At 44.2% G+C, this 25969-nt stretch overlaps 1 protein-coding gene across 2 annotated transcripts in view; it reads right to left on the bottom strand.

Annotated features, from left to right (window-relative positions):
* Nucleotides 1-25969, bottom strand: part of CACNA1I (calcium voltage-gated channel subunit alpha1 I) — a 151131-nt gene that overhangs the window by 79205 nt on the left and 45957 nt on the right. For both annotated transcript variants that reach the window (XM_031554341.2, XM_085226112.1), the window contains exons 2-3: nucleotides 3750-3861; nucleotides 3059-3192 (exon numbers count right to left, since the gene is read on the bottom strand). In XM_031554341.2, the coding sequence (XP_031410201.2) occupies nucleotides 3059-3192; nucleotides 3750-3861 (246 nt within the window). The remainder of the gene's footprint in view (nucleotides 1-3058; nucleotides 3193-3749; nucleotides 3862-25969) is intronic.

The following is a 25969-nucleotide window of genomic DNA, read 5'->3' on the forward strand; positions in this document are numbered from 1 at the left end:
GAGGGTTGTTGGGGGAGGGAGTGTGTGAGAGGGGAGAAAGTTCTGGTGATGTCAGCTCCTATTGCCATGGAAACTGAGCATTTTTAGTGACAATTGAGTCTTCCTCAAGCTGCTGGGTTGCGTGGGGGGCAGGGGCAAGCAGGGCAGGGGCACACAAGGGAATTTAGCTAACTAAAACTATAGCTTTCCAAGGAAGTGAGGAGAAACTACATATGAATGCCTGAACACATGGCTTACGTAACCAAAGCACCGTCTGGGGCAATAGCAGCAAATAATCATTATAATGATTATAATCATTATACTCTTTGATAAAACACACTGTCACACTGAAAGCCAGTGGAAGTACCTCAGGCACCCAGGACCACCCAACAGAAATATTCCTAACCTGCACTATGCTTTTCGAGGCTACAGTTCATCCTCCCAACCTTTGATGCTTTGCTTGGGGTGCTGCTGAAGTGTATATTTGGAAAGGGAGAAAGGCAGAATGAATTGGGAAGTACAGTCCCTTTCCTCAAATTTGAGAGATGTTCAAATGTCATCTAGGCAGTGCATTACTTTTCATCATCTGGATGTTTCTTAGGGGGTTGAATTTATGACCTCTCTTGCAGCCCACGAGAGCACAGGACCATGGAAAGGAGGAGGCCTTCAGAAAAATATTGATGAGCTTCTTTTCAGGATCTACCTCATCGGCACAGAGAAAATATGCAAGGCCTTATGCAGGAGGCTTTGAAGGCTAAGGCATAGTTTGGACTCAGAACAAGCTAATCCAGATGTGGGACCAATCAGGATGAAGCCTGGGGCTTAAATCTGAGGTTAAATAAAAGCCTATGTTCTGTACATAAGGGCAAATTTGAGCTTCTGCTTGGATTTGACTCAAGCAGTGCCAGCAATTTTAATGAAATTCAAAAAATAATGAATTAATAACCACAAGCTTTTATAACTCAAAATACATTATATAGTCATTAGTTCTATATAACTAAATGGGAAAATCTTTCTTTAGCAGATGAAGTCTTTTGAGATCAGATATTCTAATGAGATTACTATCATTTCAGCCTGACACCTCATGAGAACAATTGTATAGAAATCAGGAAACAAATTTCTTTCAGTTCTGGACCTGAAATGAAAAAATCCTCCGCAGTGATTATTTTATACCTAAGGAGTTGATTCTAAGTCTCCTTGGCACTGAAAGGAGTCCAGATATGAGCTTCATTTCTAATACTGCTATCAGATGTGCAAAAGACTCTCTTCTCAAATTTCTCCCAGCAATGATAGCAGAAGGTATAAATGGGTATAAAGATACAAATTTCTGATCTAGGTAGAGAGGATTTCACAGAATCACAGGCAGGCAGGGACTTCTGGGTCCACCTGGCCCAACCCCCGCACCAGCAGGGACACCTAGAGCAGGGTGCTTAAGGCAGTATCCAGGTGGGTTTTGGAGATCTCCAAGGAGGAGACCCCACAGCCCTAGGGCAACCTGTGGCAGTGCTCCACCATCTGCCCAGTAAGGAAATGTCTGATGTTCAGATGGAGCCTCCTATGGTGCAGTTTGTTTTGTGAAGGAAACAAGTGAAAGAGGTAAGCACAATTCCTTGTTTTCATTCAGCATTGCCCCACCAATTTCTTCATCATTCTAGACTACACTGCTTACACACCATGCTTGCAGGGATGCCAGGCAGAGAAATACCCCCCAGTTCCTAAGCCTTTCCTTCAGTGTGATGGCTGTCCATCACCCACCTGGAGCAGAGCTATCCTCTCATCCCATATGTGCAGCACATCCCAATGGAGGAGTACCATGGGCACTGAAGTCTCCTTTCCAAACAGTTCCCATAATGCAGGCCTCTTCTAAATCACATGCTAATCACAGCACTCAGCCACAAGACAGGTTCCCATCTCATGCACATTGCTTATGTTCACAAAAAGCTGCAGCTTTCATCTGCCCATCCTCCTTTCACATACAAGCCAGCTGAGGATCAGCCTTCACACTTTTACAACTGAACGGGGTTTGAAATTTTCAGCTCCCCCCAGAAGCAAACAGTTATACAGCCCTCCAGAGGAACGACTTCCAAATCTTTCTGTAGAACAACTGTGTCAGAAGCAAATGTAAAGACAGCGCTGCTCTGCACCTCAGGGAAAAGCTCTGCAAAGCGAGCTTGAACTCACTGTTGGCTCCTTCAGCAGTGCACTTGCAGGTGACAGCAAACGCTGGTAATGCTTTGGGGAGAGAGAGAGGTAAGTCGGGGAGGCTTCTCTGAAAAGATTTTCACCCATTTTCTGCAAGAACATTAATATTACATAATTTTTCTGACTTCTTTTATTATACCACAAGGCAATGTGATTGAAAATGGACAAATTCCAAAAAAACGCATGCCCACTGATATCACAGAGGGACGCTTTGCTGTGATTTAATAGCCAAATCCTGATAGGTTTTCCACTTCACACATGCAGAGGGGAAATCAGAGCTCCTCTATAGCAACTTTGTTGTAAAAAACACTCAAATGTCAGCTTGTTCCAGCAGTACCACAATTGAGGCCAATACAATACAAAGACAAAAGGACAAGAGTAAAAAAAAATATTATATATATATATATTTCTACACTGAAGCACTAGTGTTGGAAACAGAGAAGCTGGCTTAGCTCTGATAAAGGTTGTTCCTCCTCCACTAACAAAATCACATCTGGGCTAGCTCTTCAGCTAGTACAACTTAACACTCTCTACTGAAGTTGTGAGATAGACAGCTGCACACCAGCTAAGCTACCTAGCCTACTGTTTCTTCCCCAGGATGCCTCATTCAAGTTTTGCAAATTTACCACAGTAGGAGCAGACTGGAAACTTTTATATCAGTTGCATCATAGCAAATCAAAAGTAGCATTCACTGGCTTTGCAAGGATTTACTTTCACCCTGCCATCAGGATTTGAGGGGCTTAACCTGTCTTGGTACACTTGGGGAAAAACATGGACAGTTGCCAAAAACCTTCATTTGCTTTCAGATGGGGAGCACTTCTCAGTTTCAGAAAACATTTCAACAAAGAGAACAAATAAACACAAACTATCAACCTACCCAGCCATGACAATGAAGAAATCCAGGCGGTTCCAGGTATCTCCAAGGTAACATTTCTTGCCAAAGATCCCCAGGGCCACCATCTTTAACACCATTTCCATTGCAAAGAAAATGAAGATGAAATCATCAAATACCTGCCAAACAGAGAGCCAACAAGTGTGACACACATTCCCAGCTTGAAATTTTTCAGTGCAGATAGTGAAATAAACATGAATTTCAGTACTTCTGAAAACGAGTTAAAAACAAGGCTGGACAAGTTTCTTCTGTGCAGTGCTGGCATCATAGCTACCTGCTGTCAAAGCAAGGAAGCAGGGGCTCTATTTATTCCTCCTACATGAAGTACTTGATGTAGATTCACAGCCTCTTTGGATGGACCTGAAAGCAGGTGTTGGCTCAGCAACAGCAGGTCCTTCCTGTGTCAGGAAGACATGTTTTACTCACAGGATCAAGAGGATTAGCAGCTAGTCTGTATTGCCTGGTCACAAGTAGACTTCATTTAATCTCCCTCTCTAACCCCACATTCAACTCCTCAAAGCTATTTCTCCCCTTTTTTTACAGGAAGCTACTTTTCTGCCAGGGATGTTCTCACCAACCTTTTGGTAAGGTATTGACCACACACCGAAAGAAAACATGCATGAAATTCTGTGACTTGTACTAATGCACCATCATGACAGGAAGGAAGTCTGCTTACCTGCAAGATTTTACACCTGTCAGAAAGGCAGTCCATATCCTCACATGGTTGGTACATCCCCAGGGTGACACAGTTTAGCAAAATCACCATCATGCTGACACACTCAAACCAAGTGGAAAAGAGTCAAGGAAAACTGCTGCAGAAGTGTCAGGGCTGAGATAAGCTTCCTCGAGATTTGGGATGACAAAACAGGAAGATTAAGGGAAATAACTGCTGATAGGCTCATCTGTCATAACAAAATATAACAAATATACAAAACATTTGTTATGTTTTTCTCCTTCAGTTTCTCACTTCTTCGCTCTTTGGTAAAGCCCATTTTGTAAATGGGAAAGTGCAGGTAGCGGAAAACCTTAATACTTACACGAGTCAGACTGTTGCCAAACACAAGCAGGCTCAGACTCCTCTCCTGTTGGCTTATAGATCTCACAAATACAGTAGGGGGAAAAGAAAAAATAAATCCTTCCATGGTGCCCTAAACTCATATGCAGCAGAAATCTCTGGGATCTGGTGAAAGTCTATATTGAACACTATGACATTTACAGCTGGATCACTGCATGAGTTCAGTGAGTAGGACCCTTCTGAGAAGGCAGTAGAGCATAAGGCTAGAAGTCTCCTTCTTCACTTCTGAGAAGAGCTTGGAGATAAAGGCATGCCATATTGGAACAGGCCAATGGTCATCCAATCCATTATTCTGCTTCCAGCAGTAACCCATGCAGGATAGAACATCACCATGTGCCTAATTAAGTAATTCAGTAACCGTGGGGGGAAATTGTGTTTCTGACCCCAGCTGCTGTTCTGTTTGTGCCCTAGAGCATGAGGATTGATAGCCCTTGTAATTGTTTTCTCAGCTACAGTGGTGTCCCTGCAGATGCTTTGCTTATTCATTTGAATCCTTTGTCGAGAATCTTTCTAAAATAACTGCCTCAATAATAGCTGGCAGCCGTAAGCTACATTAGCTAATTATACTTTACATTAAGAAGTATTTCCTCCTATTTATTTTTAATTTGTTGCCTTTTAATTTCATCAAGTACCACTTTGATTATATGTTACAGAAGAGGGTAAAAACGGTGCATTTGAGGAACCTCTCTGTGCCCTTCGCAGCCTCTATCTGCCTCTTCCCTACCATCCCACTCTTTCAAATGAAGGAGGCTTAGGACTGATCCGCACTTACCCAGGATTCAATTACAGTGTTTTAGCTCTAAAACTGGGCACATGTTTCTGTGACTTTTTTCCAGCGTTCACATCGCAAACCAGTGATGTAGATCTAATGAGAACAGACCTCCAACCTCTGGCAGAAACATCACTCATGTAATTTCACATGCCTCCCAAACATCCCTGCCTGGTTTCCATTTTCAGACAAAGGTTGTTTTCCTTTTTTTGTTTGTTTGTTTGTTTTTAATTTAAACTAAGAGAGCTGAGAAAATACCTATTGAAAATACAACCTACTTTTCACTCCTCACAGAAATGAACCCAAAATGGCCGTCACTTCTGAAAGACACTCAAAATCCATGGTTTGTTCTGAGCAATTCTTCCTTGCTCATTCTGACAGTGATTCATGACTAACTCTGCACAATCTGATCTGGAAGATTATTAATTCTTTCTCTTCTCCTCCACCTGGTTTTCAGTGAGCTACCTTCAGTTGCAAAATCAGACAAGAACAAGACGCCAGTTCTACTGTGCCAATCATGCTATAAGGTGATTTCAAGAACACATTATCACTATCCCTTACAAAGTGAATCCAAGCGCTGTACAAAGTAAGCACATGGAGCCCACCCTCACTGTGGGCTGCAAAAACAGAGGCCTTGTCAGAAAAGGATAACCAAAATGGCATGAATGAAAAGACTGCCCTCCAAGGTCTATATGGCATAGCTTCAGTTTCCCACCTTTCTCTCTCTCTTTTATCTTTCTTTTATGAATCAATTCAAAGCCCACAGAAGCACTTAAAGAGGTCTTCATTAGCTCTCACAGGACTTTCAGGTAAGACTACAGCTCTTTTCTGGACTTTCCAAACTGTTTGTTGTTGTTGTTGTTTTAATCTTTCACAGAACCAAAGAATAGCTGATTCTGGATCTCCTCAATAGATATGAGGGTGATCTATGAGATCTGTCACCCCATTGACCACCAGGGGTGATTTGGCTGATCTGGCTGTCTAGGCGGGTGTCTCCTTCCTCTCTCACTGCTCCATATGCATCCCTTTCAAAGCTGCATGCTTGATTGAAGATGACCTTCCCTGATAGAGATGTACCATTAATAGGTATATGGTAGCTGCACTCCCCTTCTAGAACCTCCAAACAAGCTTGAGGTCCATTTGTAGGAGAATACAGAGTAGACAAGCTTCCAGGACTGTGGACACACCCATACAAAGCACTGCATGGGGCAGTGCCTGTAGGAATATTGTGGCAAAGTGAGTGTCGGCCTCTTCTCCCATGTAGCTAGCAATAGGACTAGAAGGAATGGCTTCAAATTACACCAGAGGAGATACAGGTTGGATGTTATGAAAAACTTCTCTCCAAGAGTGGTCAGGCTTTGTAACAGGACGTGGTGGAGTCATCAATGCTGGCGGTGTCCAAGAAATGCTTATGTGTTGTATTGCAGGACATGGTTTAGTGAAAAATATTGGTCATAGGTGAATGGTTGGACTGGATGATCTTGGAGGTCTCTTCCAACCTTGGTGATTCTATGACTCTCTGAGGATTTTTCAGTGTCTCCAGAGATGCATCTCCACTAGAACATCTCTGGGTAGCCTGCCTCCAGTGCTTGACTGCTTACTCAGTTTTCGTACATTTAAGCAATATTTCCCATATTTCAGTTTATGCCTGTTCCCGTCACCAGACACAACTGACTGTAGTCCAGCTCTGTCATCTGTAGTCCCTCAAGCATCTATTATTCCCATCAACACTCACAGCAGCCCTACCTGAAAAAAACACGTGCAAAACAAAAAGCAGAAATTGCTTTAAAAGCTGGAGTTTTTTCTTCAGCATACAGCTAGAAAATATGACATCAGAAACCTGATGGCACAGAGTACTCTCTAACCATGACTAGACTCAGGGAGTTGAGGAGAAAGGGCTTGAAGTCACATCTTTATATTTGTACAATCACAAAGGTTGGAAAAGACCTCCAAGATCATTCAAGTCCAACTGCCAGCTCATCCCCACCATGCCCACTAACCATGTCCCTCAGTGCCACATCCACACAGTTCTGGGACACCTCAAAGGATGGTGACTGTTCCAGCTCTCTGGGCAGCCTGTGCCACTGCAGCACTTCTCATTATAGGAAGAAAATGTTCCTAATAGTCAACCTGGACATTCATACATTTATACAAATCCATGTTTCTGTGCATATGCTTTGGCTGCAGCACAGCATACATGGCCAAGATGCTCGCATGTTACCCTTGCAGTAGCCTACCCTGGATCACACAGACATGGCAGGGCACCTGCAGGCAGCTGGTGAGATCCTGAGATTCACAACCTCCCAGACAGTCAGACAAAGCACTCCCTAAAACCTCGCAATTTAAACCAGAGGTACAAAGCCATGAATCTTCTTTCTCAGAAATCAGAGGCTGGCTGTACAGTTTCTCCTCCCCTGTTTTTCAAATACCAGCTTTGAGAGTTTGCCAGCGTTGTCCAGGCATTTGAGGACACTGCCGATTAAAGTGACATTAGGAAAAGCTTTCCTTCTGCCACCACCTTCTTTCAGGGCAGGTGGGGGCCCCCCAAGAATGCAGGTCCCACCTGTGACAGAGAGAAAAAAAGCATGAGGAGTAAATGAGAGCCTCTATATTGAGCTAGGAGGGAGGGCTGCCCGGTTGGGTCAGTGGAGGGGGTAATTCGAACTACCTGCTGCCTTTGATGTGTCACAGCTGTCAAATACCATGACTGCCTCTCATCACCACGGCAACAGCCTGGAGCCAGGTTTGTCATCATCCTTTCGGTGATGCCTCCCCCTCCCCGCATCCTTCTCCCCACCCCACTTCTCCCTGTGTCTGAGCCTGTAATTAATTTCAGCTGCTGACAAAGCCAGTCTTCACAATCTGCATCATTCAGTCAGAAGTTTCATTACTAATTAACTTCTTTCGAAGTTCAAGTGATTTAATTATGCAGCTTGAGCAGGGCCCATCCAGCTGCTGGCCAGAGGCAGCTGCTGTGTATCCATTGACCTTTCTCCATTTTTCCAGCAGGGATGGGTAGATACTCAAGGGGAATATGATAGAATCATCGAGGTTGGAAAAGACCTCTAAGATCACCCAGTCCAAACACCAACCCATCCACTCCATGCCCACTGACTGCGTCCCTTAGTGCCACATCCACACGGTTCTGGAACACCTCCAGGGACGGTGACTGCACCACTCCCTGGGCAGCCTGTGCTGCTGCAGCACTGCTCTTTCTGAGAAGAAATTTTTTGTAATATCCAACCTGAACCTCCCCTGGCACAACTTGAGACCATTCTCTCTCATCCTATCACTGTTACCTGGGAGAAGAGGCCAACCCCCACCTCACCACAACCTTCTTTCAGGTCAAGTCACTGTAGAGAGAAATACCAACCCCCACCTCCCCTGAACCTCCTCTTCTCCAGACTGAACTGAATGCCAGTTCCCTCTTACATTCCCTGTAACACCTGTGCTCCAGACCCTTCACCCAGCTTCATTGCCTTTCTCCAGACACACTAATGCATCACCAGCACACACATGGGATGAACTACCATCCACCTCAAACCATCTGAGATGGGCTCAGAGATGGAAGCCACAAGTTACTGGACAATTAAGGAGATATGCAGGTGTCTCTGAGACCTGGACACATTGCCACAGTGCTTGATAACATGACTACGCATAATGCGAGATGATGCACTCCTAAGGTAGAGCCTTGCCAACTCAGGTATTGAATACCCTGGGCCCATTTAACCTGCTGTAGAAATGCATTAGCTACCAAAGGACATACAACAGGAGGGAAAGGTCAGCTCACTCTGTGGTATAGGCAGTCAAGGCCCTATCCCAAAACAGAGAGCATGCCCTGAAGGAGAAAAGAATCTCAATGGCTGACACAGTAGCAGCAGGTTCACCCTCCCAAACTGCGTAAGCATAAATGATGAAACCACATGTGATGCTTCCCAGACAAACACTGGCCACCCATGCACACGTCTTCTTGGGGCCTCCCACCTCTGATCTAGCTCCAGGTGGGCATATCTGCAGTCATCCTGCAGATGAGACACCATGTTTGCATGATCATTCCTCCTTTTTCTTCCCGTCCTTTGGGATACTCTCTACCTCCTTCTTGTCTAAGCATGTTTTCCACCAGGTAGCTGGCCCTGCCCTGTCATTCCAGCTTGCAGTGACTGGATTTTCTTTCCCTGCTTTTGAAACAAGCTCTATGAGGGCTGCATTTCTTCCTTACTTTACTGCTTTGTGACCCTCCTAGCAAGAAGCAGTAGGATGCTGTAACTGCTGCACGACAGTTAATATTTCATTTATAATGGAAGGAGTGATTTGTGTTCTGAAGGGCAGAGACACAAGCAGCTCCAGGGAAAGAAGTTCTCATTTTCTCTTCCTCGGTGCTGTTGGCTTTTGCAGAAGCCCTCAGAGGTGAATCTCATTTTTAACTCCCTCCCACTTTTTTCTTAGCACTTACTACTTTTTCCCCCTTCTGTTATGTTAATGTATCTCAAAGCATCAGGATTTCATGGCCTTTTTTTTCCTATAAAACAAGCCGAGAGAAGCAACAGGCTTCCTTCTCTTCAGCCCCAATCTGCTAACCTAGCCCACTAGAAAAAGCTGAGTGAACATCAGATGTTACATTCAAAGGAAAATGCATCTCAAAACGTATTTGTGTTCAAATAGATCAAAACAATCAAAACATTCCTCAGAACAAAAAGCCTTAAAATCCTTTTTTTGGAAAGGCTGAAACATTTCTTCTTCAGCTTTTTATAGTGCAGAGTAACATTTCAACATCAGAGAAAAAAGACTGTGGGTTTTTGACCTGACTTAGAACTCTCCCTTTTTGAGTTCTGAGTAAACTGGAAATTAAATGCCAACACTAAATGTTGCAGTGCTGGGATTTCACTGCAGCCAAGCCATATAGGGCAAGTTATAGAGGCTTTTTTTGCAAGCCCTTAAGGTCAACATGCTCTAGGTCTTCCTGTGTCAGGCAATCTCTTGTACACGTTTGTTTTCGTCACATTGTCATATAAACACTCTTCACATGAAAGCAGGGCATCTAAACTTTAGATGACTGGCATATGCATGCTGAGGTCTTCAAATCTTTCACAGCATTGATGCCAAGGAAAGGACTGCAGTACTGCCAGAGCATGGCAGGGCTGTAACATTGATTTGAGAGGCATTAGGGAAGACTTACACAACCCGTGATGGTGATCCTGAGAGGAAAAGCGACAGAGCATGGAAGGAGGAGGAGAAGAGAGATTTCAAATGCTTGACAAATGCACCCATGTTGCTGTACTTTGGAAGGAGGTTTCCTCCAAAGCCACATTTATTGGAAGAGGAAAACCTCAGTCATATCCAGAATAAATGAGATAAAAACCAACAAAAGAAAGCACCACAGATGAGCATCTCTGATCAATCTAACATCCCAGGTTCACTCAAAAGGAGGTCCTGCATCAGGCTACATGGGCATCTGGCTGCATAACTCAAATTCAGAGCTGACTTAGAAACTAACAAAACCTAAGTCAGACGTATCTCATACACCATATCATATCCCCTATATATGCAATGAGCATGGAAGAGAGCTTTTGGAAAGGATTTTTTTTTATTCTGTTACAGAAACAAAACAACGAATTTCTCATTTCATAAAACTCTTTCCATAATGATTAATTTAGACCTGATAATTGAGTCCATTAAACACTTGAGTTCTGCAAAATGAAAACTAATAGAAAGAAATTTCACCTGTCAGGAAAAACATACGATTGAGATTAAGAGGCTAAGAAGGAATCTGAAGAGCAAATATGCAGAGGTATTAACACAATGAGACAAATCTTCTGATATTCTAGGAACAGAAAGAGGAAGGAAGAGCTCTTACCTAGCATAAGGCTGCCACAGGCTACTGAGGGCCCCTAATCAAATGTAGGGCTGCAGAGATAAAGAAAGATTTGTTTACAAAACTCTTCAACACAGCAAACACAGGAGAGCCCATCGCTCCTAAAGCCAGAGCAAGTCACACCAAAGATTCTGGCTGGCTGATCCCAACAATTAGATGAATATCTCAGTGTTCTAAAGCAACCTGTTGTTTTCTTCAGCAAATGTGTGCAGATGAGATTCATTATTCATTATTACTTATTCAAATACCTCACAAATACCATGCATCTTCATCAATGCTGCTACAGCTCTACTATCAACAGTTACATCCCACCTGAAGCTGCTGGACCCTATTGCTTCTCCACTTATAACTCATTACCCACCTCCAAATTGCATCTAACTCTTAGGAGGCAATGGAGCATCTGTTCAACAGTGTACAACATTCCTACAAAGCTCTTTACTATAGGAAGCGTGAAAAAAAATACAGCATCTAGGGGAAAAAAAAAAAACAACAAAACCCAATGATTTGTTTTTAGGTCAGAAGAAAGTAATTATCCAAATTTAAACTTGAGCAGGGTATTAGAGGTAATGACTGTTCCTGGAGAAAGAGATTTTTAATATCCTCAGATGGCTAGGACTGCCGTTGCATGTCTTTCCTGCCAGCAAAGCAATACTCCACCATGCTGTGGGATCAGTTCAGAACTGACTTGAGGAATTGCACCTCCTGCTGACCCCCAAATGGTGCCTCCCGCAGCATTCTGGCTCTGTCCTGGAGATCTTTGTCCAAAACCTGACCTGGCTTCATATTCAGAGCTTCAACAAGGTCACAGCAGGAGGGGATATGACTGCAGCTTGAAACATAATTATAATACAAGACAGTTGAAAGAACTGTGCTCTAAAATCTCCTAACAGAAGGTTCAGCAGCTGCTTTCCGCTGCAGCTGGATCTGCAGGGGTAACATGGTAGGGAAGGGCCACCAGAGAAAGCCCCCTCAACTCAAGCTGGGTTCCATACCTTAAAGCTCTTACTGCTTTTTAGATTTCACTCTGTAGAGTCGATTCTCTGCTGGAACCAGTGGTTAAGCAGACACCTTAATAGAGTTAGTCTTTATTTTTGCACTCAGCTGGAGAGAACTTCAACTTATGAGCAGGGCAGGCCAAGCCAAGGAGACTTTGCAATCCAGGAGCGATTTCCTCCAGAGTTACATAATTTGAATTTGAACTGAGCCGTGGAATGCTCTAAAACACAACCACATCGTGCTTGACCCTGGGAAGTGAGGAGACAGGTCGGAAAGTTTGGTAGTCACCATTCTCAAACCAAAGACAGATGCATAGTGGGTTTCTTCTGCTGACATTTTATCTGATTTAATCTGGATGTGGTCAGACTTATTTGGCAGAAAGTTCTTGCCAAAGTGTACAAATGTGAAATGCATTGGAAACAAATCCAAATCTCTCCTGCTCCTTCTCTTTGCTTCTGTACTTGATCTCCCTACCTCCCAGAAACACCATCCCAAGTCACAGAAGCCTTCGTCCAGCACCTTTCAAACTGATGTCACAGTCCTGATGTGTTTGGCAGTCCCTTCCATGGTTACAATAGGTTTACATGAGGTCTTTGCCTTTTGTGGGACCACTGGACACATCCACCAGATAAACATATCACTATAACAGCAGCGTCTATGCAACTAACCATCAAGAAAGAGAGAAGAAAGGAACCAGTGATAGATATAGAAGAAAACAATCAAAAAGAAGGAAAAAGAAGCATCACTCTTGAGATTTCACTCTGTAGATTTGATTCTCTACTGGCACCCGTGGTAAAGGTAGGCACCTTAGAAGAGTTGATGCTCCCTACCACTCCCAATGTTTTCAGTTTTTGTTTGTTTGTTTTTCCCTTCTGCCTTGCCTGGGTGTTCTCTTTTGCTTTCCAGAGCTCTCCCTACACTTGCACTAATGGAAAGTGATGCTGAAATGAAAAAGCGTAATGGAGTAATTGTTTCTTCAAGAACCATAGTGACAGGTTCTATAAGACTCTGGCCTGTAAGGATATACCAAAACTATTCTGTGGGACTTTTCCAGCATACCCATGCCTGCCTGCTGTTCATTTTTGTGATACCACGTTATGCTCCCCCAGCCTACCAGGGGGTCTGATGGCTCATGAAAGCAAATGGCTAATAGGTGGGCAATATTGGTGGTAGGTGAACAGCTGAACTAGATGATCTTAGTGATATTTTTCAACCTTAATGTTTCTCTGATTCTACACTCTACACTGTTTCTCTGATTCTGCACTCAACAACTTCCTGAAGGGAGGATGTGATGAGGAGAGTTTTGGCTTCTTCTCCCAGACAACAAACAGGACCTGAGGAAATGGCCGCAAGTTGAATCAGAGGAGGTTTAGGTTAGACATAAGGAAGAACTTTTTCTCTGAGAGAGTGGTCAGGCACTGGAATGGCCTACCCAGAGAGGTGGTGGAGTTGCCGTCCCTGGCTGTGTTCAAGAGGTGCCTGGATGAGAAACTACAAGATATGGTTTAGAGGCATAGTGGTAGCAGTGGTGATGGGAGGACAGTTGGACTAGATGATCTTGCAGATCATTTCCAACCTTACGATTCTATGATTCTATGAAAGGAGAATTCGTGTCAAGGGCAGCAGGAGTTAGCTGCAAAGTGCTGAGTGAAATCTAAGGATATGGATGAGGGGTAGTCAATTCCTTCCATTTCTGGCACACTGTTGTCTTCCCAGTAAAGAGATTTCTTCTCTGCTTCCTTCCTAGTGTTTTACGGGTGTGAAGTTTGTCCTCCCCTCCCAATTATGGGTGTTAGACACAGAGAGCCTTAGGAAATGTTCTGTGGAGCACAAGGTGGATATTTCAATGAACCTCCTGAAATGGACACTCAGGTCTGAAAGGTCAAGGCACTTTGGCAAAAAAAAAACCCTTTCCTTTGCAGGAGGAGCATGGAGAAGACAATAAAAGGATTATAGACCTTCTCACAGCTTTAATGGACAGTCTCTAGTCTCTGCAGGTAAGTGCACTGTACTCCAGAACATCACTTGAAAGATGCAGAAGTGAGCCAGTTTCCTCCTCTGACCAGCCAGTTTCCAAGGCTAATTGATCTTAGAGGATACTCTGACTTTGCTAGCATTCCTGAATTAGAGAGGAGGTAAGATGGAGTAAAGCCTCTTTGCCTTTTTCTCTTCTCCCAGCTAAGCAATGCTTTCAGTGGATACAGCATCGTGCAATCACGTGCTTGGTGCTTAGCTTAGCAGGCTTTGCTGAGGAGTGCTTCAGCACAGAAAAGAAAGTGATGTGGTGACACAGAGCTCTGCAGCAAAGCAAATAAAGATTAATTCAGAAATGCAAGGAGCGCTCAGTAAGGTCACTCTGAAGAAATTGCACACAGTCTGAGTGAAATGCAGAGCAGTAACAAAAAGAGCTGTGGATGAGCTGTTGTTAGTTTCAATGCATTCATTATTGGTTATAATTAAATAAAATTCATTATTTTCAGGATGTTATCCCCTCCACTTTGAATTCATTTCTTTTTCCTTCATGTTTTCCCGTTTTTTTTTTTTTTGTTTTGTTTTTTTTTTGTTTTTTTTGCAGGCTTGTAGCTGGATGCATCCCAGAGCCCTTCACAGTGGTTCCTGAGGGTATGCTGGGAGAGCTGGCACCAATAGTCTGTAGGACACGTGTCTGGAAGAAGGGCTGATTGCAAACAACCAAGCCAATCTGTCTCAGCAGATAACTGGAGGCCAGGAGCACGAGCCAGTTCGCAGCCACACAGGTTCACAGTGGTTGGTGGCACCTCCTCTAGGAGGAAAAAGAGCTGTATATAAAGATATCTATCTACCTATCTATATATAGATAGATACTATCTACCTGTCGATAGATATAGATGGCCTCCTGGAAAGGGAGACCCTCACAGGTACACGTGACAAAGGTATTTGTGAGGTGGGGATGATGCTAATTAAAGTTTCTTCTCATGTAAGAGGAAGGAACTCAACTCAGCCAAGAAAAATCACAGAATTATTAACGTCGTTGGAAAAGACCTCTGAGATCATCTGGTCCTACCATCCACCTACTGCCAATATAGCCCACTGAACCACATCCTTAAGTACAACATCTCCAATGCTCTGAGCACCAGGCTCACACTGCTTCAAATTCTGAAGTCCCTATTCAAAAAACAATACCCAGAGATCACACAGTTAATGGACACAGACTGCATTAAAATTCAGGTGTTCCTGATACCCAGGACGTATTCACTGAATGCCTCAGCTCTTTGGCCATCTGACAGATCACACCATGCCAGGGAAAGGAGCCAACGTGACTCATGCTCAATCACCGTGATGCCGATAGTATTGAGTGCTGTTTTAGGGGAGGTTAAATGCTGTGAATGCACTAAGCATTATCAATATTAAAATATTATTAGTATTATTTATGAGGTATCTCTACATGTCTTAGATGACAGTAGCTGAGATCAAATACAAATTATGCAAAATGTTACATAAACATGCGGAAAAAACAAGCTGCCTGCTCCAAAGAGTTTTTAATCTAACCAAACAGGACAGGCGAATGATGATTACAATCTCTGCTTTGCACACAAGAAGCCACAGCACAGAAAAATAAACAGATTTGCCCCAGGGCACCTAGGAGATGTGGGGCACAGCTGGGAACTGAGCAAGAGTCTCCCAATTTGTTCTCCACTGTCTTTGACCTAGGATCATTCTCCATCTCAACTATAACTGCATTTGATGAGGGTGGTACCCACGGGCAGAATCATTCTCCCATAAGTCTTTTTTGCAAACAAAAGGGGAAAAAATCTCTGTAAAGTAGAATTTTGAGGTAAGTAATGCATTGCATTTTAACTACTGTAAATGTAGGTCTTCTTTGCCCATTCAGAGCGATCTCTTGCCGTCTGGGTGCATAGCACACAGACTGACTGGAGCCAGAAGACCTGTGCTCTCTACTTCCATCTTCTGCCAATACATTCGTTGGGATCAAGATTAAATTAACCTATAGTTAGAATAACATAGCACTAAATCCAGCCTAATACTCATTCATCTCACTTCCCTCCCGCACCCCCCATCTGCCAAAGCATTTGCTATCTTCCAAGCACACTCCAGGTTCCTGCAATAGGAATGTGCTGTGTAAGCACAAATAATCAACACGTTTGACTGCAAAATGAACAGCTCAAAAAGGTGGTTCCTACACAGTACGATGCCAAAAGGACTGGCTAGCTGGAGCCTCCATCATCAGCACAGCGTATTTCAGCTACCTTATGCCTTTCTGCCCGTTGTATTCACCACTTCTCTTCAGATTTAGGACTAGTAGTACACTGCTTTTACTGCATTTATATTCCTGTGACCTATTTGCTTTCATATAGATTCATATTCACAATATTTTCTCAGAAGTTTCTGACAGCCTCTGGAAATATATGCCTCCTCCTCTTATTTACAGCCTGACTTATTTTTCCTGTCAGAAACTATGGACGTGCATTAATCTCATTTCAGTTTGGACATTCTGCTTGTAGCTTTGCTCCTTACTCCATCCTTCCCAGCCATGCCAAGTATCTCCCTTTCTCTTTTCAGAGCCCTTCCCATGAGCCTATTGTTGTTGGGTTTTTATTTTTAAACACCATTCCCACTTCTGTCACCCTGCAGGAGCTGTTCCTTTATTGAAATACTTTCCACTGTTTCAAAGTCATCCGTCTTCTAGTACATTAATTACCTAGCACCAAAGGACCACTTGTGTTTCCTTTCTCCCATGCAGGTTTCAGTGCCTCCTCTACTCATCAGCTACCTCCACATTCCTCCCTCCACCACAGTACATACACTGCTTAAATAGTCCCCACTTAACTACTTGATTTCCAGCAATTTATTTCCCTTTTGGTTTTAACAATAAAGTGTCATACTGTAAAGACAGCAGGGGAAAAAAAAAAGATTCTTTAGCTGGCAAAAAATGCCAGTAATCAGAACATAAAACCCATCCATCCCTGCCCCATAGGATGGGACTGAGGTAAGTCATGACCAGCCTGCAAAGACCCACAGGCAAGGCTGCTATGTGCTGTGGTTATTTCACCTCAGAATTAGTGATAATAGCGATAGGTGAAATGGCTTTAAAGTAAAAGAGAGGGAGATTTAGGTTAGATGTTAGGAAGAAATCTTTTACCCAGAGAGTGGTGAGTCACTGGCATAGCTGCCCGGATTGCTGTGGTGCCCATCCCTGGAGGTTCAAGGCCAGGTTGGATGGGGCCTTGGGCAGCCTGAGCTGCTGGGTGGCAGCCCTGCCCATGGAGCACGGATGGGGCTCAGTGATCTTTGAGGTCCCCTCCAACCCAACCGGTCTGTGATTCTATGAAATCTACCAGGTTAAAAGATTACCACTCAAAACTGTATTGCTTCGACTTTAACAGGAGACCCCAGATTACTGATATCCTGGCCCAATCAGCAAGCAGGGACAGTGCTGCTGGGTGGCTGCCAGCGGCCAGCTACCTGTGATAAATAGATTCTTCACACATTTGAACAGATGCTTTAGGCTCACTGCAGCCCTGCCAAGGGCCCGTCATATGCTGCTCTGTGAGATAACACACCCGCTACCACCAGGCTCAGGATACCTGCTGTTAGCAGACTCATCACCTGCTGCAAATTTATTCTCCCACCTCTTACATGCAGCGTATCCTTTCCCAAAAAGGTTTAGCACTGACTAACAAAGCTCAAGTCTTTTCTACACGGTCTTTTCATTCATCAGAGAGTAATTCTTCTTGTCTAGATGTGATCAAATACGAAGCCAGCAGTGTATTGGAAAAGAGGACCATAGAAATTTTAGCTTTACGCTTTCTTGCTAGTCATCTGCTCCTAGTTCATTTCTGAAGATTCTTATATCACTGATACCGAAATTCAACGAGACCATAGGCTCCTCCACAGCTGTTTCTAATGCACTTACGTGCCTCATGGGATATGACACCCTTGTATCTAGTTGGCAAATTATCTCACAGACCTCATGGTCATCACAGATCCAGCTGTCTGCACAGCAGACAACAGAATTATCCCCCTTCCCCATAGCCCATTTTACACAATATATGCTCTCAGCTTACACAACCAACATAGCAAGTATCAGACCCAAACCAGGAGCTGTCTGTGCTACTGCACAAGTTGATGCTTCTCAAACCTAGAATGCCACCTGGCTGGGAAAGCACTGCAGATGCAAAGCAGTACCAAGTGCATCTTCATCATCATCATCATCATCAAGGTGATGCTCAGCTCAATAGGCACTCTGGAGAAGAAAAAAATGACCATGGAATCACTTGAGTTGGAAGGAGTCATCTAGTCCAACTCCCTTGCAATGAGCAGGCACATAAACCAGGTTCCCAGAGTGGTGGCGGATGCTCCCATTTCTGGAGACGCTCAAGGCCAGGCTCTGAGCAACCTGTTCCAGTTCTTTACCACACTTACTGTAAAAAGCTTTTTCCTTATATTCAATCTAAAAATGGGTATAGAAGATGAAAGAGTCCCTTTCTCCAACTGGACACCTAATACTTGGCTGATTACCTACATGTGTTTCTCCAAGAGTGGTAGACCATAGCCCTTGGCTTGTTCCACTTCAGCTTATGAGTCAGCGATGACAGGACTTGAACAGGGACATGAGAAGAATGCAGAAAATATTAGTCTTCTTGGAAAGTCAAAACTATGAAAAAGGATTGGAGGTTGAGAAATCATTGCAGTGACCAGAGCCTCCAGATCCACTCATTTTGTGATGAAGGTATGCTTTGCTTCCCATGTCTGTTCCCAAGGGAAACAGAGAAGAACAAAGAAGAAAAAAACCCTTTGCATCACCCTTTTTTGGAAAAGAGGTTTCCGTGCCCATCAGCAGGAAGCATCTCTCCCTTCATGTGTGCACAGCCCAGCTCCTCTCAGTCGCGTTCTGAGAACCCACTTGGGTTCACTGTATTTAAAAAGCTTTCGTATTATTTAAAACAACAAGGAAGAAAAAGAGAAGCCAGAGATTAGGTTAGGATACTAAAGACAGCACAAGCATGCCTGGGAGAGCCAGCCACTGTGGACCTGCTGTAAATCTCGAAAAATGAGTGCAAATGAGCGCCCATCACTTTCCCAGAAAGAACAGCCTGTCCCTGCACCAGACCCACTCCCACCCCTCTGCTGCTGGGGAGGATGACAAATTGCCAGCCAAGGGCCAGGTGGCTGAGGTCCCATATCCCAGTGAGGAGAGGGATCCTGGCCAGGCAGGCAGCCAACATTGTGCCAGCACTGGTGTCAGCTATGCATCCCAGCCCTGCATGCTGCGTCAAGCTGATAAGGCATCCCTTCCTGCTCCCTTGCCCTGTGCCCTTCCCACCAGCTGCCACCATGGCTGTGAGCAAGGCAAGCATTACAAAACACAAAGGAGGAAAAGACGCACGTTTTCATCAGTATTTCTGCGTGGTGCCCCTTATTATCTTTTTTTTTTTTTTTTTCCTCAGCTCAGCTTCATTTCTCCAGTGTAATTAGTTCTAGTGACCCTTCAAACATACTTTCCAGCCGCACAGAGCCATAGATATCCAAGTGACAATCACCATACTGGGCTGTGCTGTCATGTATAAAGCTCTCTGTTTCTCTATCTCTCCATGAGCTTGAAAGCCTCTCCACATGCACATGGCTGATCCCTTCCTCCCCCAGTCACATCTTACACCCCTCCTTTCAGCTTTCTGGATGCTGCCTTTCAGGGTTTGGTTTGAAGATGTAGGAAAAAAAGTAAATGATAGACTTACATTGGCCCCGTTATAGGCTGTTGCTTGACAGCTTTCCAGAGAACGCATGCCAATGTATGTGTAACTTATAGAGCTATACAGACACATGCACGGGGCTGATACAGGGCTGTCATGGAGGAGGTGTGTACACTCAGGCATTTTGATAGTTTGTCTAGTGTTATTTCCTCACCTAGCATATCCAAGCTTTTTGATGACATATTTGATGCAAGTGGGTTGGTTTTTTTTTTTGAAGATGGTCAAAGTCCTCTATTTTAAGCTAGTCATATCTAATTAGACACAGTCTTCCTCTTAAGAAGGCTTTCTCTTACCTTGCTTAAGAATTCCCATAGTTTCTTTGATTAACCCTAATTTTTTAAAAAGGCAATAAAAGAGCTCATTATTCTCTATCCCTCCTTGCAATGAAGTCCTATGCCCTGTAGAAAGAACTTCTGTGAGCGATCCTTCAGCATCTTCCCTCATGTCAGCTACCATCAAGGTCTGAAATAAACCCACTGAAGTCAATAAACTCCTGAAGGCACCGCAGACAAGCTCCTGAGCAAAACAACTCCTTTTAGACCACAGCACTAAGACACTGAATGTCTCCAAGCACAGGGAAGACCTTCACAATTTGATGTGGGGCTATACGACAATTTCCAGCTCACCTTTCTAGGTCCTATCAAATCTTGGCAAGCATACCACTGGGGAAGACTGGAGCTATCTTCCAACCTCTAGATCCACATCGTGCCAGTACGTTGGGTTTTCATGTCTCAGTTCATGTCAGTGACCCCACGATGGTTTCACCACCAGGTTGGTGAGACATGAAGTAAGAACACATGAGACACAAAGCATTCCCAGGGAAACTCAGCAAGTCTGGAATCTGATCCAAGGAGTAAGCATTGCCCTCCCATGGAAAGGAGCCTCCCACTTTTGAGCCTCCCACTTTCTAGCAGTGCTTCTGGTTTCCCAATGGCTCTGAAATGGCTCAAAACATTGAAATAATAAAGCAGTTTAGCATTGGATCACGTCATAAAAAAGATGATGGCTCTTTCGAGCCCCATTAAAATGATTCTGATGGCAAATTACACACCTGACCCTGCCTGGCAGAGATGGAAGAAACAGCTGCAGGAAAAATCTGAATTCCCCAAACCCTTCCTCATGCAGCTGCTTTCTAACGTGCATTGGAGCATGTGGTGGTGTGATGGAAAGGTTTTATTAACACAGAACCTGTATAACTCAATTGTAAGTTTTAATCCATTCCAAATCATGTCAGTAAAGCTCATCTGCTTAATTCAGCCAGAATAGAAGAGGACAGTGGCTCAGCCTGAAGGAATATCCACTGAGACATTTCTAGGAGGGTTAATGGAGGGTTGTTTCTTTTTTTTTCAAAAAGGGCACTCTTGTTGCATCTGAGAAACAATAGCCTGCAAATCCATCAGTCACTAGGGCTCTCCAGCACGTTGTGTGTCTCAATTCACAATCTGCAGATTGCTATAGCAGAGTGACAAGTCCTGCTCAGTCCTTCTTGATGGCAAAGAGCCTCCAGGAGAGGGCCAAGGTGGAGAATGTGCATGCCATTTTACCCTCTTAGTGCTACATACAGGCAAGGCCACAGTCAAAAGAGCTCCAGTTTGTTAGTCCATCTACTAAGTCACCTGGACAACATACACAAATCACATTTTCTGTAATTCAAAACTAGCTTCATAGTTCCTCAGCCTGGTTCTGACGCCAAATACACACTGATGACTGCACAAAAACTTGCCTTGTAGTACGTATGGAAAAATGATCTCACATCTAAGAGAGCTCCCAGTGTTAAATGGAGAAACATCTAGCATGTGCTCTGTAGTAGGGAAGGGGAAGCCAGCTGGTAGATTTGAAAGACCTTTCTCAACTCTAAGACAGTGAGACAGGGGGTGATCTGTTGTAGAGACTAAAACTTGGGTGGATTTGGTGCTTGTGACAACATGATGGAGAGCACGCTAAAAATCCAGGGTAGGGCTTACAAGGCCCAATTCATTCACTCATCTCTGTCACTTCTAACTTCTGATTAAATCTTAATCTCTAACAGCACCTCCAGCTGGCTCAACCTTACACACAGACTGGCAAAATGTTTGATTGTGGATAGAGTTGCAATCCTAGGAAAAGCTGTCTTTGCTGCCAGGCCCCTTGTGCTGGTGTCCTGCATGCAGCATCTCTGCTGTCTTCACCTTGAGGTTGCTGTTTCTAGACTGCATAATTATATTATGAAGGATTATTTCTGAAAGCTCTCAGCTGTGGTACCATTTTATTTGTAGATGACCAAACCTAAGTAAAAAGAGAAAAGAAAAAAAAAGCAAAAAAAAAAAGCAGATTCCTATCACATTGCTGGATGTGTAGAGAGAGGGGAATTGTTTCTTTTTTCCTGACCCTTTAAAACAAATGTTTTCCTGTCTGGATTAGGAAAACATGTCACCTCTGAGTAAAATTTAACATGAATCTCCTTTCTGTTTTTTGTTGCTCTTGAAACAAGAAGTTTCAGGGGCTGCTTCACTGGTGAGGAAAAAAATGGATTTGGTTTATTTCAGGAGCGGAGGCTGTGCCTTGGTTCTCTCTGATATATGAAACATCTCCCGATTGTGCAAATGCATCCTGATGGTGTCTTTGTGTTCCTGTCACTCCTGATTTATGGGGGCCTTTTCTGCACTCAGAAGAAAAATTTGCATTTCAATTTCCATTACTCGTACCTCTCCCCACATTGCTCCAGCCCTGAGAGGGAGCTTGTGCCTCACATCACCCCAGCTACCCAATGCAGCACCAAGACAGTTGCAGGAGCAGGGGTGGAACAGATGATGCTCTTTGGAAACAAGCCTTGGCCACTGAGAATTCCAGCAACACCTTTTCTTGTGCCATGGGCACATTTTATCCTGTTTCTTAGCCCCTTGTAGAATGGTTTGGGTTGGAAGAGACTTTTAAGATCATCTAGTTCCATCATGTCAGAGCAATGGGGGAAGGCAGCAGTACCATGTCCTGCCTGTGTCATAGAATCATTAAGGCTGGAAGAGACCTCCAAGATCACCCAGTCCAACCACCAGCCCATCCCCACCATGCCCACTGACCATGTCCTCAGTGCCACATCCACATGGTTCTAGAACACTTCCAGGGACAGTGACTTCACCTCCTCCCTGGGCAGCCTGTGCTACAGCAGCAGTGGTCTTACTGAGAAAAAATTATTCCAAATATCCAACCTGAGCCTCCCCTGGTGCATCTTGTGGTCATTCCCTTTAATCTGTCATTGTTATCTGGGAGAAGAGGCCAGCCCCCAAACATGGCCTCCACATTGCCTCACTAACTCACTGCTCTCTATGAAACAGCAGAGAAAGAAATAATTTGTGTATGTTCAGTTTTTCCTTGGTAGGTCACTCACCTGCTACCTTCCCTATTCACTTGAGAGCAAGAAGATGAGCATGAAGACTACTCAGAGGCCTCATCCTTATCTCATGCAAGGTTGCCCCTGCTCTGACATCAAGAGCTTGCAGGCAGATGCCTACACCAAATAAACTGAGAGCAAAGGAAACATCTCAGAGCAGCAGAGGTCTGAGGCTTCGTCCTCATCCCTCTTGCATCCCTGGCAGTCATGAGAAGCTGATGTGTCTGCCCAGGCCACCCCCAGCCATACTCTGCCTCTTCTTGTGTATATAGTCTGGAGGTGCTGTCACAGGCAGCCTGAGCTCAAAATGAAGCCCGTGACTCTATGTGGATGTGGAGCCAGCAAAAAGAGCTGCGTTACAGACCCCACTATCCAACCTTAGAGAATTGTAGAACATCCTGAATTGCAAGGAACCCATAATGATCATCGAGTCCAGCCTTACAGCTCAGATCATGCGTGCATTGATGGACACTGTTCATGCCCAGCTAGAAAACTCCACAAGCCTTGAAAGAAAGGGAAAAATAGCTCCAGAAATGGAGGAGAGGTTGCCAGGACATATCAAGCTTCAAGGATGCGAGTCGCACAAACGCATTAAGGCTCCTTCTTCAGAGCTGTCAGCCTTGCAGCCGTCATGAGATTTGAACTCCATTAAAAAAAGAAACAAACTGAACTGTATTGAGCATTTGCATTAAGGCTGTGGACTTCTAGTAGGCTCTCAGAAGTCAGACATCCTGCCATGTGCCATAAGCCTGTGTCTTCCTAATTTGCAATGGCCTGAAATGATATATACACAAAGATAATCCAAACAAGTCAAAGCAAAGTATGTTTTTTGACCTAAAGGTTTTGACTATTGCCTGTTACCATGTAGACTTCTACATTATTACACAAACCAAAAGGAAACACTCTGAGCTGATTAAAACAAGCACATCGTTTCCAAAGGATAACAATTTATGTATGCTGATTACACCAAATCTGCAGTTTCTAACTGAAGCCTTTTCCAGGGCAAATATCTCCAGAAGCACCAGTAGGAACTCACGTGTGCTGTTCCCAGCACGCATCTGATGCATACATGGACAGACTCACACAACCAAGCTTGATCTTTTTCTCCATTGGCCTCCTTTTTGGCACCTAGAGTTTTTCCAGAGTGCTCAAAACCATTACATTCGGCAGTATCTGCCCTATTTACCTAGCTCACAGCTGGCTGCAGAAGAGCTTTCGTCAGTGGGTCTAAGCTCATGAATGCTGACACAGGATTATCTGCCCTGTGAAGGATGGTTTAACCAGATTAATCAGCAGGAGACCCCATCAGCCCCTTCCCTGCAGAGCCCTACAAGAAGAGGAAGTTATCCCAAATCCAAGGAAGGACCAGCTGGAAGGTGTGGAGGGGCATAATAGAATGGGGCAAGAGAAGACGCTTTGATTTCCTGCACCCTTTGGCAGCCCTGCAAGAACACAGCTTGCTATCCCCATGGATAAGCACTGGGGCTGATGTGCACTGGGATCCATGTGCAGCATGTGCTGAGATAGCAGGGCAGCCAAGTATGGGGACTGCCCTGGTAGCTAAGTTTGTGTTACAATGTGGGAAGCCACAGCAGTGGCACACAGAGCCCCACACTTATAGGGATGCAAAGCTCTCAGCCCCTTCAACCTACCAGGTTCAAGTGGCAGAGAGGAGGAAGGGGAGCTGTTATAGGTCCCACCTCACACGCCTGCTTACAGCTCACTTGCTTTCGTTACAGCAGATAAAAATGTAAACCCGTTAGCAGGCAAATGCAAGCCCAGAAATCACATTCCCTCACCAACTCACAGAGCTTCAGAGGAGACAGGAGCAGGAAAGACACATCAAGCTGCATCTTACATAGATTCTTAAATCAGGGAGGAAGGTTAGGCATTAACATTTCTACTACCGGCTTTTTCTTTTCCTCTTCTCACCAAGCCTGGCTTCAAACACTTCAAAATGGGCTGATTTTAAGGTGAACTAGAAATCCTGGTGATGGATGATGACTAATACGCTATGAATGACAGAAACTTGGTGGAACGCTAAAAAGCAAATGGGATATTATAATACCTGGCTGTAAGTCATAGAGAGAAGTGGGATTAAGCCAAAGGGTTGGAGGAGTAATGCAGTCTTTTAACTACCTCTGTGGAGTTAGCTCAGAAACCTTAGAACTCTTAAGGGGGAAAATTGGTAGTGCAGAGGATATCATCTCCTCTGTGCAGATTCACAAACTCATGAACTGTAATATCTTTATAATCCCACACTGCAGAGTTATCATTAGGGCTCCAGATAAAGACAACTGGGTGTGCAGTTTTGCAAGGAGCAGTGGCAAACTTTGACGAAATGAAAATGGGGAAATCCACCTGTAAGTTGGCACAAGGAGCACAACATCTTCTCAGTGCTTTAAGCAATTGCTTCTTGGAACAACTAATTCCAGCGCCCACGAGAAAAAGCAGCTATTCCTGACTTCATTTTCAGTAGCACGCAGAAACTAATTCACAAAGTGACAATAGCTGAGCCGTTAAGTAATAGGGTTCACAACATAATTAAGTGCAGCATCCGAGAGGGAGGCAGCGAGCGAGGAGATACACAAGCGACACTGGATTTTAGGAAAGTGTTTAGAGCACAAAAGACTCATTCAGAAGGACACTGGTTCAGAGCAAAGGAAGCAAGCGCTGTGCAGATGGTTTGAATAATATATGTGATGTGGGAAGGGAGTTCTTTGTGGGGTCACAGGATCTGCAGAAGGTACAAGTTATTTTGGGTAGGTCAGAACAGCCTCTCAAGACAAGAGAAGGCACTTGGGTATCAGAGTGAGACTTAACTAAGCAAGGCAGATGGCAAAGACAACGATAAGTGACACCACGTCAATAAAAACAAAGTGATTATCTCAGAAAGCCTGCATTGAAGCTATTCAAAGTCATCTCAGTGTGCCCAGGTGGCCGAGAAGGCCAACAGCATCCTGGCTTGTATCAGCAATAGCGCAGCCAGCAGGAGCAGGGAGGTGACCGTCCTTCTGTACTCATCTCCGGTGAGGCTGCGCTTCAAGTGCTGTGTTCAGTTCTGGG

Source organism: Meleagris gallopavo, chromosome 1 (genome assembly GCF_905368555.1).
Source record: "Meleagris gallopavo chromosome 1, MGAL_WU_HG_1.1, whole genome shotgun sequence".
Taxonomy (NCBI): Eukaryota; Metazoa; Chordata; class Aves; order Galliformes; family Phasianidae; genus Meleagris; species Meleagris gallopavo.